This window comes from Nannizzia gypsea, genomic scaffold (assembly GCF_000150975.2).
Source record: "Nannizzia gypsea CBS 118893 supercont1.1 genomic scaffold, whole genome shotgun sequence".
In the NCBI taxonomy this organism is placed as follows: Eukaryota; Fungi; Ascomycota; class Eurotiomycetes; order Onygenales; family Arthrodermataceae; genus Nannizzia; species Nannizzia gypsea.
In genome coordinates this window covers 3,489,115-3,506,266 of record NW_003345201.1, presented here as the reverse complement: position 1 = coordinate 3,506,266, position 17,152 = coordinate 3,489,115, and the positions used below count along the sequence as shown (strand labels likewise).

The window sequence follows — 17,152 nt, the reverse complement described above, 5'->3', positions numbered from 1 at the left end:
GCCGGTGAAGAGAAAGGAAGGCCTATACTGCCCGTGTTGGCTGAGAGATCAACAGACAGCAGTTAAGCACCTCGTATCGCATATAGTTAATCAACTACGGCAAGCAGAAGATAAGAGGAGGTACCAATTGGTTAACTGACTGGCTGCTGTACTCTTTTAACACTCTTATTGTCGGCCTATTTCTTTTCTGGTGTGAAATTACACGTGTGCCATGGCCACTCGGTCTATTTCTTCGGATCTTGGTATAGTTAGCTGGTTATCAAGGTGACAGTCAAGGTGAGACAGACATCGAATGAGAACGAGGGAGACACAAACCCCTCGAGGTATGAATACCTGGCGCCGGGAAAGGGTTACCGAAGTAGGAAGAGATACGATGTTGATATCTGATATCGATCGTGAGTGTATAGGATGTATGTATCTATAACTCGCATTTTATAATATATATTCAGTATCTAGATGGCAGATATATACATGCATGCGTCTTAAGCGAGCATGATTCGATCATTCCCCGTCATATAGCTAGCTACCTTAGACGCAAAGAATCCCCCAACATCTAGATGCTCTCTCCTGTGCACAAGAGATAATAGATACACGTACATATCTGCTACGTGCGGCAAGCAAAAGTAGCACCGTCGTTTCATCGTCGCCATCGTCATCGGTATCATGGAGATTTGTGGAACGACTAGGGCCTCTCTCTCTCGCTCTCTCTCCTTTTCTTTTTTTTGTCTTTTCTTTTTTGCCATCCCGAACCCTTCTTGTCTTATTCCCGATCGTGCATACGTTATATATAGCTATATGTGAAATGATAATAATAATAATCATCATACGACGGAGCACTGCTTGTGCTCATGATTTTTCTAGCTAAAGAGAGAAGAGCATCTATGACTGAATTAACTGGGCTAATCAGGTTAGCTGACCTGTTGCCTGCCTGCTTGCCGAGTGTCATGTCACTCTCTCAGCCCTCTGACACACGGCATCACTGACTCTCAGCGAAAGCCCTAAAGCCTAACCATCCCCATCCCTGATCCCTGACCCATGAGCCCCCTGTATCCCTGCTCGACGTTTATGTAAGTAAGTGAAGTCAGAAGCCAGAGCTCACATTGGTGCAGAAGCCTCTAGACATTACACATATATACTTCCATATGAGTATGTATAGACCTTATCTGCACGGCTTTTGGGCCAGCCAGTCCAGCGTTCCCCGGGCCCCCAGTCAGTCCCCAGTGGCCCCCCTGTCCTCGCAGTTCTTCCTCCACCACCCACACCCCTTGCCAGCCACTGAGAGACGAGATGCGAGACCAACATGACGTCAGGTCGCATCGAGCGCGCGGGAGAGAAACGCCGGCTCCACCAGAAAGGCTTCCAAGGGCCAATGCGAGAGAGACTGAGCGACCAGATAATTATGGGATTGGGGGTTCGCCCCGAGTGCTAGCTAGCTAATCAACCACTGACTGGCCTGAGTTCAGGGTGGGTTTCACACCTGTCTCCCGTGCAAGTTAAAACAGCTGGGTGGGGTTATATAACTTATTTCGTCTGCTTAGCCGTGGTTACGGTGTCCATAGTTTCGTCATGGGTTGGCTGAGGACGGACGGGATCGAGATGGAGATGATGCTGCGACTCGGGGTAGTAATGAGCTCCCCACTGGCAGCGTCCCCTTCCTCTCTCTCTTTCTCTATCTCTCGGGCTTCCTCCTCGTCGCTCCTGTGCGTGGATGTGGGTGTTCGAGACAGGTGATGAAATGGTGAAGGCCCGTACAGAGAGAGCGAGAGAGAGCAAAGCCCATGCTCCGGGCTTCATTACTCGATTCTCTACGATTGACCAAGTCCCCCCTGATCTATAATCCGGACACTATAGCTTCTATTACTCGCTTGCTGTTTGGTTGTCCCAGTGAGTCCATGGGCTTATGTAACTTGTTTAGCCAGTGAGCTGACTCGCGGAAGCTGCTCCAGCTATAACACGCATCCTTCAAGGGTAGAACGAAGCACGGAGTACGAAGTAGATCGATCGGGATCAACCGTCTGGGGCTTCTTGTGCTCCTCCTCCTGCTCTTTCTCTTATTTTTTTTTTCTTTGTTATTATTCTTCTTTTTCCTCCTGCACAATTCAATGGAGCTCCATCCAGAGGCCATGATGGCTTGCCAGTTCATCAATATCAATATCAATATCGAACAGACGCTGTTACCATCTTGCCCACAGATAAGAGAGTGGCCTGAGTGTTGTTCCCGCCGTAGTTAGTTAATTGACTGCCACGAAAGGAAAAGGCTAACCAAAGCGTTTCTTCTTCATAGCAGTCTCGAGGGCCGAGACGAGCCATGCAGTGTACCACGGGAAGCCCCAAAAGCAAAGAAGGGCGAAACTAAAGACCAGAGCCAGCCAGGATTGAAGAAGAAGAAGTATCCAGACTGTCTTTCTCTTGCCGCAGAAGCATCTTCTCCGTCTCCTCTTCCAACCCCGGCTCGTGGATATAGACGTCGATCTTCTTCATCTCTCTTTTGCGGGGGAGCTAGTTGCATACATACATACACATACATCCATAACCATCTACCCAGCTAGCTTGCCATGTATTGCGGGAAGGACGGAGAAAAAGAACTACCGTGAACGACCTACGGCCCGCGATCTCTTTCTGTTTACCCCCTGGAAGACGAATTATCCACCGCCAAACAGAATCCACTTAACTACGGGACTACACAGCTTGCTTCTTTGGATGGATTTCGCATGGCTGCTAAGCATAGTCTAAAATCGCTCCTGGACCCTGAAAATCAATCTGAGAGGAAAAAGAAAGCAGGAATAAGAGAGAAAAGAAAAGAAAAGAGACAGAGAGTGCGAGAGAGCGAGAGGGAGTGAGAGAGAGGAAACGAAAGAAAAGAAAAGAAAAGACGCGCACAAGTATGCCCGATGGGATGAAGAAAGTTGCAATCTCAACTGAACCCTTACATTAAAATACTTACACGACATGTTGGATTCGAGACAAGAGACAGAGACAACACAGCGAAAAAGAAAGAGAGGGAGGGAGATCGAGAGATGTGGTACTGGGCTGGACTCAACTAGTCGGTCCTGCGTGAGCTCGAGCTACGAGCTTAGTTTACAGGCCGCATACTAAGATACCTCTCTACAAGCCCGAATTATCTGCGAGCGCACGAAGTAAGGGCCTAACTAGTCGGTTAAGTACCTACACCTACAGGTGTCAACTACATCTGAACCCACGGTTGGGAGTTCCAGAGACCAGGTACGCTGTACATCCCATCCCACTCTCTCCATCCCATCCCATCTACATATGCTTGCTATCTGCGAGGTTCAACACGAGCCCTCCCCTCCCTCCCTCCCCCTGTCACCTATATTTTGTTTTCCTTTCTTATATCGACAGGCAGCTAACTGGCTATGGTAGTTCCATGCAAGTCAAGTAGTCACTCCATCTCGCTTTGACCGCGACCCAGGCCGTCTCTTGAGCCGTGTGCTGTCCGTTGGCAGATCGGTCGAGAACACCTTCACCCCCGTCTATCTGAGATCCCTTGACATCTTCGAGTTCGAGACCTCCTGAACGTTAACAATTGGTCTCGCGTCTATTCTTTCATCCCGTTCGGTCGTCTGGATCTTCGTCTTGATTCCTCTTCCCCCTTCCCCCGCCTTCTGTCCGGGACGTTTGTTGCAGGCAAGGAGATTAAAAGACCGACAGATATAATAATAAACAAAGACAAAGCGAAGGAAAAGAAACGAAGAAGAGGAAGAAGAAAAACCCAAAACGCACGACGCCCTGGTTCTGACATGTGCGTTGGGATTGACAAAATAACTAACTTGCTGGCTATTAACTGACACACTATAGGATTGTTTCATGAGAGACGTATATCCGTAGGCAGGTAGCCATTTCAACACCTCAGGCCACCCCCTTCACGTCCCATATATCGGAGTATTTCACCCATAACTATAACTAGGACTTACTCCAACGGTCGATAACAAGCATACCCCCTACAGAAGGCTGGAGAATAGCCGAGTGGTACATCTAGCCCGGCCACAACTCCGGCTGAAGCATGAAGTATAAAAACGACACAGCTACCGACCTGTAGATCTGGCGATGTTCAAGGCTTGCTTGCCTGCCTATATCTCTCTCGATTATTACTTTCACCATGCACACTCGCTCTTTTCTGCTTTTCTGCTCTACTTTGCTTTTTTTTACACACACTCTCTCTCACCCTTTTTTTGCAAGCCAAAGCCTGGAGACGATATGGCACCAGCCTCCTTCATGCCCATTTGACGATGCAGAAAGCTCATCGAGTCCGATTTAAAACTTCCTCCTCTATTAACTATATTATTCGCATCTATTTTCGATCTCGCCTTTTCCTTTTCTTCTTCTTTCTTCGCCTAGCCCTCCTTCTCTCTCTTTCTCGCTCTCGTTCTGTTTCTCTCCTTTTTGCACTTTCACACTGCTGGATGGCTGGTGTTTAAGAAGCCCATGGCTAGCGAGACTTGTGCCTTCGTTTCCATCCCTCGATATCGACAAGCCATAGAGCTAAGTAACGAACCAAGCAGCAAAAAAGAAAAGAAGACGGAGAAGGAGAAGAAAAACAAAACAAAATTATCCGAAAGACGGGCATCGCCGAAACGGTGGCGAAACGATCAAAAGCTCGTAAAAAGCGAGTTTCGCTTTGGCTTCGTTGCGATCTCTCGGGGATTTCGCGGCGCCGTCTCTTAGTTATCGTTTTTCTCTAGTGTTAACAATCTAGTTGATTACCGGCTCTCCGAAAGAGGCACTTCGACTCTTTCACTTGAATCAGGGAGACAGAGACACAGAGACACAGAGAAGAAGAGAGGAAGAGAGCTCAAGACGTTCAGCCGAATGAGACAGACCTCTGGAAAGGCTCTTCTCCTCCTCTTTCTTTTCGAGCGGCTTTTATTATTATTTGTTTTGTATATCAACGGCTGGATAACTAAATAAGCAGCTAACAAGCTGATATGGGAGAGCATATCAATTATAGCTGTTCAGAGGCTATTACTATCAAATCGTCCAAAGCGGAAGTTCAACTTCGAGCAGAATCGATGGGACAGCCGACCAGCTCACGCCTCGAGTTTGCCTTTTTATTTATCCAGAATTGCAAGCCATAGCTCCAGCCGCATTGTTAACTGAGCCACTGCTGCTGCTGTGGCCCTGGCCACACATGAAGTCGTGTTTTGTGGGCCATGATCTGCTGCCTGACTCTTTACCTCTATACACACCGATCGGATGCTGGTCTATTTCAAAGCTGAGTCAGGGAGGGCGGTCACCGACATAGCGCTTAAGTGGGAGGCGGGGGGCCAGGTTAGCAGGGACGTCCAGGGAGAGAGCCTACTAAACTAGTTCGTTAGACAGCCTGTGGCTCAGTCTATCTACTTAGTCGCCTATGCTTCAAACTCGGGGTCCCTCCAAGATCTCACCAGGGCGACGGATGATCTCCCTCTAGCTAGAGAGGATAGAGGGAGGGAGAAGAAAAGAAAAGATGAAGAAGAAGGGGAAGAAAAAGAAAAATAATTGTTTGCTAAGGGTGGCTTCTCCTCCACCGATCTACCGCCCATGGCCAGCCATCGATGTGGACTGTGGATGTGTTTCTGTGCGTGGATGAAGAGCCGAGGACAGAACGGCAGTGACCTTCCCGCCGCATCGTGTGTGAGCGTCCATGGATGTGGCTTTACCCATCTATTATTAACTTCTCTTCTTGATTCTAGACTTCTTGCTGTTTGTGTTTGGAATCATAGGGAGGAGGTACGGAGTATATGCAGTCCAATTCGGTGCAGTTCAGCTGCAGCTCAAGGCCGAGGACAGGAAGGAGAGGCATAACATTATTACAAATAATGGGGGAGTACACAAAACCATGCAGTCTGCAATACCCTACTCTATAGCCTAGCCGGACAATGTCTCATGGTACACGCAAGCAAAGACAGAGAGACAGCAGACACACGGGAATGCAAAGACGGCAGAGAAGTCAGTCAAGTGCGTGCCCAGCCTAGGTCTTGCCAGGTCCATCTGGATGCTGGAATCTGGACTGGGACAGAGTAGCTAGATTGCTCCATACCAGGCGAGACCATTTCCTAGTCAGCGCTGACCGTCTTCCCTCAACAAGCGGCATATCAGCGTAGACGGACGGCGTAAGCAAGCGAGCGAGCATTATTCATCAGTTCGAGAGCAAAAGGGGACAATTTGCCTAAAACGGCAGGGCATCAGGTCAGGGAAATTGAAAAAAAAGGGAGAAAAAAGTAATCACAGGGAAAAAAGATGATAAAGCAAAAAGCAAAGAGCAAGAAAAAAGAGGTGTACCACCCACGTACCAAACCTTTCGATCAAGATGCATTTCCTTTTTCTCCTTTAGTTGTTTGTCTTGCAGCCTCCCTATCTACTGCCTATCTCTCTATCTTGCTGTCTTTCTTTCTGCCGTGAAATACCTGCCTGCATGGACTCTCTCCACAAAGATACCCCCATAAAAGCTTCCCTAGCTCGTTCCTTTTCCCCCGTCGTGGGTCTGGCTTACATAGCCGTGCATGTCCGTGTCCATGCCCTAAACATGATCTCCATCTTCAGGTTGATGTGGGGAAGAAGTGTGGCTGGTCTAGTTGCTCGAGCAGCTTTCTTCAGGGCCCTGATTTCCCTATCCACCCGTCTTTGGGCCTTGAGAAGGGCGGGAAGATAGAGAGGGAGAGGGGGACAGAGCAAAGAGGGAATAAAAAGGAAAGAAAGACGTGGCAGAGGCAGAAGGGGATATATTGTATCTCGGTTGATCGTCCCGACCAGTAAGAAGCAGCCTTCATCTCCCTTGCCACAATCAAGCAACGAACAGGGATATCTATTCAGCCCCAAAAAAATTAAGAGTGTTGACCGGGTAGAGGTTGCACCTAGCCCGCACGAGCAAGACACTTCTCCGTTCAAACTCCGAGATCGATGGAACTATACTATGGATCCCAAATTCAAAAAGCGGAAGAAGGTTACGTATCAATTGATATGGAGTCCCTGCCCATTTGCTAACTAAATTCCCTGACCCGACTCCGATCGAATTGCAATTTCGTCTGCTCAGTCTCCGGGAGAGCTGCAAGTCGAGCGGATATGGCCCACCCGCCCGGGATTTGGGGGAGGGGAGGGGGGGGGGGGGGGGGGGGGTAAAGAAGAAGGAGCAGGAATAATTGGGGGTTTCAGCTCTGAAGAATTGAAAATACAACAAAGAAAGAAAAAGAAACACTTTTCTGTGGGGATATGGGTATACTATGGGGAGCTGTGTCCAGGGAACTGGCTCTGTCGCTGCCATCGAAGCACCATTCCCGTCGCCGGTACCTAAATTATGGGATCTGGTTCCAACGCTCATACGGATTCCTGGAACTTTGGAGGGCGAATATGGAGAAACAGGAAAGAAAAGAAAAGAGAAAGAATGCGGGTATCCGTAGCAACAACTGCTTTTTCCTTATTTTTTTCCCTTTTTCCTTCTCTGTTTATCGAGAAACACTCTAGGTATCCTTCCCGGAAGGTTGTTTTCTGACGTTAAAACAAGACTCTAGAGTTTACAGCCGACGGACGGAAAGAAACACAAAAAAGGGAAATATAAAAGGAATAACGCAAAAGAAACAGTGGAAGCCCAATTCGGGGCTTTCGATAAGGACAGGCCATCTCTCTTACTGCTGTGGTAGCCTTGCCTGTCTGTCTGTCCAACCGGCAGATGAGAGGGGGTATTACCTGACTCAGGGCCATCTGCAGGGTCCAACTGACTATCAAGCACCACCATCTGACCCGAAACAACAACCGCGTCAAAGGATGGGCTTGACCACTCCCATGCGTCCACTCAGGCTCGAGCCTTCTTCTGCACTTTCTATTCCCTCACTTTTGCTATTCACCCCACGAACAGTGGGTGGGCATGACATGTTCACCAGTGGCTCGGAAGTGCCGTCTGTATGTAGGGGGTACGGAGTATGCAGAATGGCATATCAGCATAAGCAACGACCACAACCACGTAGCGTACCAGACGCATCCAAGCCCAACTAAACGAATTCGCTCACTCACTAGCTAAATAGCAAGCAGAAAGAGAGGCCTGCAGAATGCGTCCTGTGTAGACTGCACCCTTGAGCAGGGAACACAGCATCCGAGGCACTTGGTCCTGCATGTAGGCTGCATGATGCACTCTCGATCCCCGATCTCCCTTGGGCAACTTCTCCCCCCCACACGCCCATCCGCAAATCAGTGCCCTCTCATCTATCAACAAGCAAGCAGCCAAGCGAGCAGAGGGAGGAACAGATCGCCCCTAATAAATAGCATCTAGTGTCGAGTGACCTGTGGCGCAGGCAATTGGGCGGTGCGAGCCGTGCCACCACCTGACAAGCAGTGCATGTGAGAGCGAGGAGTGGGAGTGAGTGATGCTGATAACTAACTAGTCAGTCAGTTAGCTAGTTACTGGTATCGATTAGATTGTTGACTTGTTGGAGTTGGAAGCAGATGGTACGGCCATGAAACCACCTCCATCCTCTATCGACGTCTGTACACCCACCCAGCCAACCGGCATTTTTTTCAAAGACAATAACTAAAGAGCCGAAAGGCCAAAAAAACAACAATAAGTTAGTTAATACCCCGAGCCCCAAACCCAAATCATAAAAAGCAGGCCGATCTCGTTCGATCTCAGTCCAGCGGGCAAACGACCCAGAGGGACTCGGCTCCAATACCAGCTCCAGCTCCAACTCCAACTCCAGTTCCAGAGCCATGACCAGGGACAGAACAGGGCATCAGCCATCACTCTGGCCCTTGTTCTAGGTGAGTGGGTAACTGAAAACCGCACAAGTACCAGCCAGTACCTCATAGTTAGCGCGATCGGTAGTTAACCGACAAACACGAAAGAAAAAGGAAAGGGAACGAGAAGAACAAATAACTAGAAGGACAGGTAGTGAGGGCAAAGTACCGTCGATGGCTGGCTGGAGAATTCGCACGGAGCCTCAAAAGGGGCAAAAGTAGCGCTCGTACTCGCAAAATACTTTCACTGCCTTTGTGCCTTCCTGGCTAACTCACTGACTGACTGGCTCAATTCTGGAGTAGGGAGGTGAGAAGGTACATACTTGCCCTTTGCGGTTCGTTCGGTAAGGGTTTGGTCGGTGCCTGTGAAGAGAGAGCGTACCATGGTTAAATAAAGTCCGCTGATCACATAGTTACGTATAGTTACGTGGGAGAAATTCTTCTGGATACATACAATTCTTCCCCCCCTCCCACCCCTTTTTATTTGCTTCTGCTGATGGGAGTGATATCACAACGCTGATGCTGTGGGATAGATCAAACACCGATTCGGGTGATCAAGCCAAAGTCAATCAAGTCAAGTCAACATCTGGCGTGGTAGACAGACATGTCGACAGACAGACAGGCACAGACAGGTGCAGAGGAATGAGGTGAGGCAGGTAAAGGAAGGACCGTATATGGGAGAAGAAGATAATACTAAAGTCATTTGATCATAGTATTTGCTACCGACCAGGGGTGTAAGTAAGTATGTCACTAGGAAGGTAGAGGCAGCGCAGAGAGCAAAGCAGAGGGTAAGTAAAACAGTGTGTAAGGTTCGTAGGTAAGGTAAAGTAAAAAAGACAAGGCAAGACAAGGCAAACCACATGCTCCCATATCGTGTAAACAGAAGAGAAGTAGAGAGAAGAAGAAAGAACAAGACCGATCGATCGATTAGCTATGACGTCCGATTTCCATATGCCTGCCATTTCCCTGGTATTCCTCGCTAGTAGATAGATCCCGTTTTAATTTTTGAAATTTTGAAGTTTTTGAATTTTGTAATGCTGTCTGGCTCGTTCCTGCTGGTATGTATGAATTAAAGCGGACTGTTGGAAGGCGGATGTGAAGTTTCAGGGATGAAAAAAAGAGGGTCGGGGGAACGAAGACTAGCCGAGCCAGGCTCATGCTCATGCTTATGCACTGGGGTTGGAAAGAACCGGAGAAGCCGGCGAGGTAGGTGTCGGGGAATTAAGCGTGGAGAAGGATGAACGCAGCGTAGCGAGGGGAGGAAATGAATCGGGGTCATGATGTCAACCCGCGGTTTGATATCGGTGATCGAGATAGATGGATCGGTGTAAAGATGTAATTGATGTAACCCCCGCCACATTGAACGTCGAATGAAAGTGAAAAGTAAGTAGTAAGAAAGGAAACAAAGGGAAGCAAGAGAGAAAAGAAAAAAAGAAAGAAAAATAGCTCAACTCTCGACGTTTGGTTGCTTGTCGTCCGCCGGGAGCTGAGCCTCCCATCGGCAGTGCATCTTTGATATGGTGCACGAGCCTCGAGGGCAAGGGCGGAGGACAAGGAGGGAGGACGTGCCTGTACTTCCGGATGCAGATGGATGGGGAGTAAGGAATGGGGGGAAAAAAGGGAAAGGGGGGTGAGGGGGGAATGAAAGTAGGCTGGTTAGCCTGCTTCTGGGCCTGAGAGCGGGTGCCAGTGAAAAATGAAAAAGTAATGAAATCAAATCAAATCAAATATGCAAGGGTAGTGCTGCTCCGATCCATGGATTCGATGGTCAACGCGGCGCAGCGTAGTGTAGCCATAGCGTAGCATGGAAGCTTTCTTAGCGTGCCATTGGATCCATGGTATGTACAGTTAGGTTGTTGTTGTTGTTGGTGATCTAGAAGAAGACCCATGTATGTAATATTTTCCGTCTATCGAGCAATTATAAGAGAAAATCCCATGATGCCGGCATGCATGCCTGTGCCTATGGTTCCCGTAACTCCAGTAATTCTGAAACCCTTGGGGGTAACCAAAGTGCCACTGCAACAGACGGGGATATGTTAGTATATATGATAAATAATATATAGCATGGTGATGAGGACCAGCGTAGATGGATGCACATACCCCTGAGTTGCCTTTGAACACCCATAAATGCCGGACCGTCTACCGAAACTAGTAAGAATGCCAATGCCATGTACGCCGTCCTTGTCCGCGCGGAGATGGAAGCCCATCATCATTTCACCTCGTCGTGATTCTAAAGTAGTTAGTAGATGGATCGTAGAGAGAAATAATGAGAAAGGACTCACCGATTGTGTATTCATCATCAATCATCCCCTGGCCCTTGGATCCAAAGAGCTGGCTGCTTCCGTCTTCATAACGGAATTCAATGCCTGCAATTGTGCTCTTAAGCGGCGCTCCAACGTCTAAGCCTTGCTTCTCCTCCGCGTACACTCTGAGTGCGGTTACTGGCTTGTTCGTCTCAAAGGAGACCTCATGCTTCTCGCCTGGTAGGCAGCCTGGTAGGCAGCCTGGGAGCTGATATGGAAGGTAATTTGTCTGTTCACTGCCAGTCACGGTGGGTATCTTGACGCACCACTCCTTGCCCTTGTTGGCTGTGAGGACAGAGAGGTCGGCGACAGTGAAGACCGAGAGACAGCCAGAGTAGATGCGTAGGCGGATGATTTTGGACTTGCGTGCGCTGTCAGGCAGCTGAGCGCGTATTTCAGCTTCAGTAAAGCTGGCTTCCTTTGGTACACCGCTATTGCCTGCGCTGGAATCGACGTACTCGATGAACGAGGTAGGGATGTCTCCTTGTGGAGAGGTGAAGATCTCGATGAAGGCGATGCCAGCACTGGAGGTAGCGAGTATCTTATCACCGTCGACGGACCAGAGCTGGATGATGTCTGACGAGGGACAGCCGGGATCAGTGGGCAGCTTGAAACAAGGATGGAAACGGAATCTGAGAGCTTCGAGGCGGTTCCAGCGGCATTCGTCCTGCTGGAGGAGCAGACGGGCACCTTGTTCCTTGGTGCGAGTTGAATAAGGCTCCCAGGTCATGAAGGTGCGGTTGAAACGCAGGTAGTCCGGGCCCATGATGCCTGAGTCAGAGTCGTTGCAGCCAAAGAGACGGCCGACCTCGTGCAGATGGCGGCCGAGCGAGGAGCTGGCGGTCTCCCAGTTGCTGCCGCACTCGTTGTTGTGGTTGGCAACATAGGCAGTGTCCGTACGAGCACAGTCCGAGAAGCAAGGGACGATCTCCTGTAGACAGGAAGGGTAGCTGTGCAGACCGTGAGAGCCGAAGAGGGCAAGCTTGAGGTCTGCCGGCTGAGACGAGCCGAGGGCGGCGTGAGCCGTCAGGGACTTGGTATCGTTGTCCCAGTGGGTGTCAAGCAAGAGGGCACTGACATAGCGCTGCTCACCGGGACGGAGGTCAAAGTACTTGCGTACGGCGTCCATGGCGACCTTGAAGAGGCCGTCTTCGGTGGTGGTTGCGGTGCTGAGAGCCCGTAGCTGGTCGACCGTCTTGTCACAGCGGATGATATGGACCTTTGCCTCGCTTCTCATGATGCCGTTCTCGGTGTCTCGACCGCTCAGGCTGCCCGTCTGCCACTCTTCCTCGAAATGGAAGCATCTGCGACCAAAGTTGTTTCTGTACATCTGCTCTCCGGTAAAAGCCTGCCAGAGGTAGGCAGCCATCCTGAACTTGCGGACGGCATTGTCGAGGTCGTTGGCGCCCTTGTTAGGAGCCGAGTCGTACTGTGCCTGCGAGTCACTGCCGAGCAGGATGGCCAGCTGCAGCGGCGGCGAGTTGGCGAGCGGGAGGTAGTTGATATTGATCCAGGAGGTATGCGGCGCGGCGGTGGGCGCGGTCTTGGGAGAGACGTACTCGAGGCGGATGCGGTTTGGCCCCGGGACGAGATGGACGAGGGCCTTGAAGCAAGAGGCGCGCACCGGCCACGAGATGGACGGAAAGGAGGCGTCCTGGAGGTGGTGGATGGTGATGTTGCCGTCGAGGGGGGACTTTTGGGGGTCTCTGTCGCCTATTCTACCGTATAGTAGGAGTAGCTTTTGGTTCACCTAAGCGGTCGTTAGCCTGGACGCTTCCTTTTTCTTTGCTTATTCTATTCTTCTTCGTCATCGTCATCGTCTTCTTCTACTTACCCAGGAGTTATCAGAGATGGAGAGGACTCTAGGAGCGAGCGGCGAGTTGTGGGTGAAGTTCCTAGTCGAGGTCGACGCACTCGGATGGACGCCCTGCATAGATAGACATCGTCGTCAGTCCACAGCACTATAACCACAACACAGCAACAGCAGCGGCAACAGTATCAACGGCACAACAGAGAAGAAGAAGGAGAAGAAGGGGAAGAAGAGACTTACGAGCATGCTATTTCGACACGACTGGGAGGAGATAGGCACCGTTCGCTGCGGCGGCGGCGGCAGCCATCCCTCGGACTTGGAGAGGTAGGGCAGGTGGCTGGAGGAGAGCATCGCCGGCTTGATGGAGGGCGGCGGCGTGTTGCCGCTGCTGCTGTGGGCAGACGACTCTGCGGTCGATGTCTTCGAGATGCCGTTACCGTTGCCATTGCAATTACCATTGGCATGACCATTACCATTAACGTGAAGCTGGCCGTTCAGCTGGTGGCCGTTGACGTTGGCCCCGACGCCCGCGTTATCGACGCCGCCGCAGCCATTGACGATAGACTCGCCGGCGCTGCTGGTAGGGAGCGAGGGACACGGAGAAGCTTTGGCTGCGGCCGCTCGCGGTGCCGGCTTGGACGAGTGAAACCCTGCCTTGGAGCGACGGCGAAGCTCCTTGAAGAAGCCCATGCCGGAGCTCTTCTTCTCGCCGGACGCCATCTCGCGATGCTATCTATGGCTTGCCCTGTCTGCTGGACCGTGATATCGACTTCGACTTCGACTTGGGCTTCGACTTCGACCGGCTGCGGCTCGATTCGACTCGACTGCGGCTTTGCCTTCGCCAGGAGCTTGCGGTAGACGTGAAGAAGAGGGAAGGAGAAGGAAGCTGGTGAAGCTGGTGAAGAAGCAGAGGAAGCCAGGCAAAAAGAAAAGAAGAAGAAGAGGGTCTTCCCTCTTTTGTGTGATGCCCTGCAGTGCGACAGTTGACGCTGTCTTCTTCTTCTTCTTCTTCTATATCTGTTAATATATCGTTTATATATATAATGTTGTTGTTGGTGTCTGCGGCTGGTGATGTCTTCTTCACTGGCCTGCGGCGACTAAGCAAGCACTGGCAGACTCAACCATCTGGACTTTTTCCTGCACCAGAGACAAGAAACAGAGACCAGAGACACAAAGATGGAGACCAGAGATGATAGGGAGAGGGATAGGGGGAGAGATGGAGACAGCAAAGGGGGGGAAGTGCTGGAACATGCTTGCTTTGCCCGGTGGGTGGCGGCAGGCAGGCAAGAAGCAGCAGCAGCAACAGTAACAGCAAGAGAAGCCAGAGGGAAGCCAGAGGAAGCCAGGCAGAGCAGCTTTCCTTTTACCTTCAGTAAAGTTGCTTATCTTACTGGCTGGAGATCCAGTTTATTTGGTTACAGGGAGCTTACTTGCTGGAGGAATAGTAGGAAGCAGAGAGGGAAAAAGATGGCAGCATCCCAGTTAAGGCCTTAGTTAAAGGCAGGCTAGAGTCACAGTTAAAGACGTAGTTAAAGGCTTAGTTAAAGGGCGGCTAAGGCTTAGGGCTTCAGTTAAGGCTTTTACCCAAGGCCAGTTAAAGCCACAGCTAAAGCCTTAACTAACAAAAAGTCTCTTCAAAAGGCACAAAAGTAAAACTGGCGATCCCTGTTTCACTCTTGGTCTTTTTCCTCCTCTTTAAAAAGCAATCAGCCTCTCATAGGCAAAGAAGGAAAAAAGCTCCATAAAACGGGGCCCGGCAGAGGCAACGAGAGACAGCGCTGGGCCAATCAGTCAGGAAGATGCAGGAAGATGCGGAAGACTCAGGCCAGCATTACGCAGTCAGGGCCTTCAGGGCTTGTCAGAGCAATATATACAGTGGCGATGGTCGATAGAGACGGATAGCGGACGGTGGACGGCGGTAGAGTGGAAGTCAATTGAGCATAGAAGTAGATGTAGAAGTAGATAGAGTAAACAAAGAGCCAGCCTTGTCCCTGCAGCTCCGTCTTTATCTCCATCTTCTTCATCTTATTATTATCATTCTCTGTGGCTGGTTTGTTGTTGTTTGGCCAAAGTGGTTGGTGCAAGCTAAAGTCCAGGCTTTTTCTGCTTCTTTTCTTCTTCCTTTTCTTCCACCACCAACAAGCAGCCAAACCAGCAACGACTCCACCAGCGACGACCACGACAGCAAGACAGCAAGGACAGCAGGGACAGCAGGGACGGAGTGTGTCAATTCAGCTTACAGTGACTCGCTGGCCTGACTCGGATGCCTCGATAGTCTCTCCATAGCCTCTAGTGTTCAGCCTCCTCCTCCTGGTCGAGACGTCGTGGGCGGGAAAAACCCTGCTGCAGCCACCGCAAGACACACAGAAGACGGCCAGACGACGGATAGCCAGACAGCCGAAGGATACAGGCAGGCAGACGGAGTGACAGGCAGACGAGGGCAGCTTCGTCGATAGGGGCTTGCACGAGCTGGGAGGACAGTCGAGGCCTGAAGAAGCTGGCTGGAGGATGTCAATCACCTCGCCCACGGCCTCTGCAAAGAAGGCCATCCACAAGATAGACATCGCCCAGGTAAAGCCTACCCCCTTTTACCTTATTTTTATTTGTTTATTTGTTTATTCTACCTTTTGATAAAGACATGGTTCTAACTGGCGTACGGGGTTGTAGGTCTCTCTCAACCTCCAGGATCGTCTGGGGCTCGCCAAAGTTCGCTATGAGCGTCTACACGGCGTCCACAGAGACAGAGACTCCCTGCCGCCAGACTCTGACAGCCGCCCCCAGAGCCAGCACAATGTCTACCCGAGCGAGACAGGGTCGGACTGCTCCTCCTCAGAATCCGTGGACGTCCGGTACTCTACTCCCTTTACCTCTTCGCCCGTACGCACTCCCGTGCTGAGCAAGGAGCTGCCCCGGTCCTCCCGCAGTCGACATGCGGCCACCTTCGACATCAAGGCGATGCAGTGCATGACTTCTGGCGGCAGTGCTCGCAAGAGACGGCGCTGTGATCCGGCCATGACGGTAGCGGTAGCAGCAGCAGCAGAGGCAGAGGCAGAGACAAGACATCAGACCCTGTCCAAGATGCCCCGACTGTCGTTCAACACTGCCTCAGCTGCGCCGCAGTCCTCACCCCTGACCAGACGACAGCAGCAGCGAAGGACGTACCAGACCATGCCCTCCTTTGTCTCGGAGTCAGATACCATTCCCGACCCGGACATCGACAGGCACCTCGACAGCAATGCCGACATTGACCCGCAGCTATCAAACAGACACCACCACCACCAGCAACAAGAGCAACAGCAACCATGCACACCACCTCCTCGCCGAACCCGCTTCTCCAGCACCAACCGCACAGAGGAAGACGCAGCAGGCTCGGGCTCCGGCGCAGATCTACTCCTCTACCTGGCCAACTCACCCACCCCAGCAACCATCAACGGCAAACCCGCCACCTCCACAGCCGCTTCCCACGCAAACACACACGCAGACTTCCTCCCCTCGACCCCTCCCACCCAACACGCCATCCCTTACCAGCTGCTCTCCACGCCCACGCCCTCCCAGCCCTTCAACTTTGCAGACTTCGTCAACGTCACTCCCAGCCCGGCCCAGCGAGGATGGTCGAATTCAAACGGCGGCACTTCCTCACGCACCCCTCTCAACGCAACCGCTTCCTCAGGACGCACCCCTCGCACACCGCGCACCACAAAGGAGGTTCGCAAGAGACTCAACTTTGACGCCCTAGCGCCTCCCAGTCCCGTCAGAGGCTCGTCGAAGCGTTATGGTGGTGTCTCCTCCGGTGCTTCTTCAGGTGCTGCTGCTACCGCCACTCAGTCGTCTTCTAATGCGGCCGGCCTAGCACTACAGCTCGGCGAGGAGTTGCCCGTATAATCAATCCTATTTCTCTTTTTCCCTTTCTTTCTTTCTTCCATTCTATCTACCCGTGATGCAGATACATGAACCAGATACACTCGGCGGTCTTAATTTTGTCAGTCTATTTTATTTACTCGTTTTTACTCCCTGCCTTCTTCTCCTTGTTGTACAACATCTGTTCTTCTTCTACTTCTTCTTCTATCCCGTCATCTTCTAAACATAACTTAATATCCCTGCCGCCTTATCTTACTTACCCCTTTATCTTCTTCGTTATCGCTGCCCGACGGTACGGTTCGATCGATCTACCCATGTCCATCACCTTGAAGCTATGCACCTACGCGCCCATCATGTCTGGAGTACCCTGTCTAGCCTGTTTGTATTGTAGTAGCCTTGATTAGCTCCATGACTCCTTTCCTCCCCGCCTTCTCTTCTTCAATCCCTTCATCAAAGAAAA

General features: G+C 51.0%; 3 protein-coding genes across 3 annotated transcripts; 2 read left to right on the top strand and 1 right to left on the bottom strand.

Moving 5' to 3' along the window:
* Nucleotides 1-2,949: 2,949 nt before the first annotated feature.
* MGYG_01288 (hypothetical protein) lies at nt 2,950-3,534 on the top strand (the record flags this gene model as incomplete). Its single annotated transcript, XM_003177157.1, has 3 exons — nt 2,950-3,054; nt 3,178-3,222; nt 3,382-3,534. The coding sequence occupies 3 exons, from the start codon at nt 2,950-2,952 to the stop codon at nt 3,532-3,534; spliced, it is 303 nt and encodes a 100-aa protein (XP_003177205.1).
* A 7,094-nt stretch (nt 3,535-10,628) lies between these two features.
* On the bottom strand, nt 10,629-13,554 carry MGYG_01287 (hypothetical protein; the record flags this gene model as incomplete). Its single annotated transcript, XM_003177156.1, has 5 exons — nt 10,629-10,737; nt 10,822-10,951; nt 11,004-12,774; nt 12,859-12,951; nt 13,075-13,554. 5 exons carry the CDS (start codon nt 13,552-13,554, stop codon nt 10,629-10,631), a joined length of 2,583 nt encoding a protein of 860 aa, XP_003177204.1.
* A 1,788-nt stretch (nt 13,555-15,342) lies between these two features.
* Nucleotides 15,343-16,716, top strand: MGYG_01286 (hypothetical protein; the record flags this gene model as incomplete). The annotated part of the gene is made up of 2 exons (XM_003177155.1): nt 15,343-15,405; nt 15,502-16,716. The coding sequence occupies 2 exons, from the start codon at nt 15,343-15,345 to the stop codon at nt 16,714-16,716; spliced, it is 1,278 nt and encodes a 425-aa protein (XP_003177203.1).
* Between the last annotated feature and the right edge of the window lie 436 nt (nt 16,717-17,152).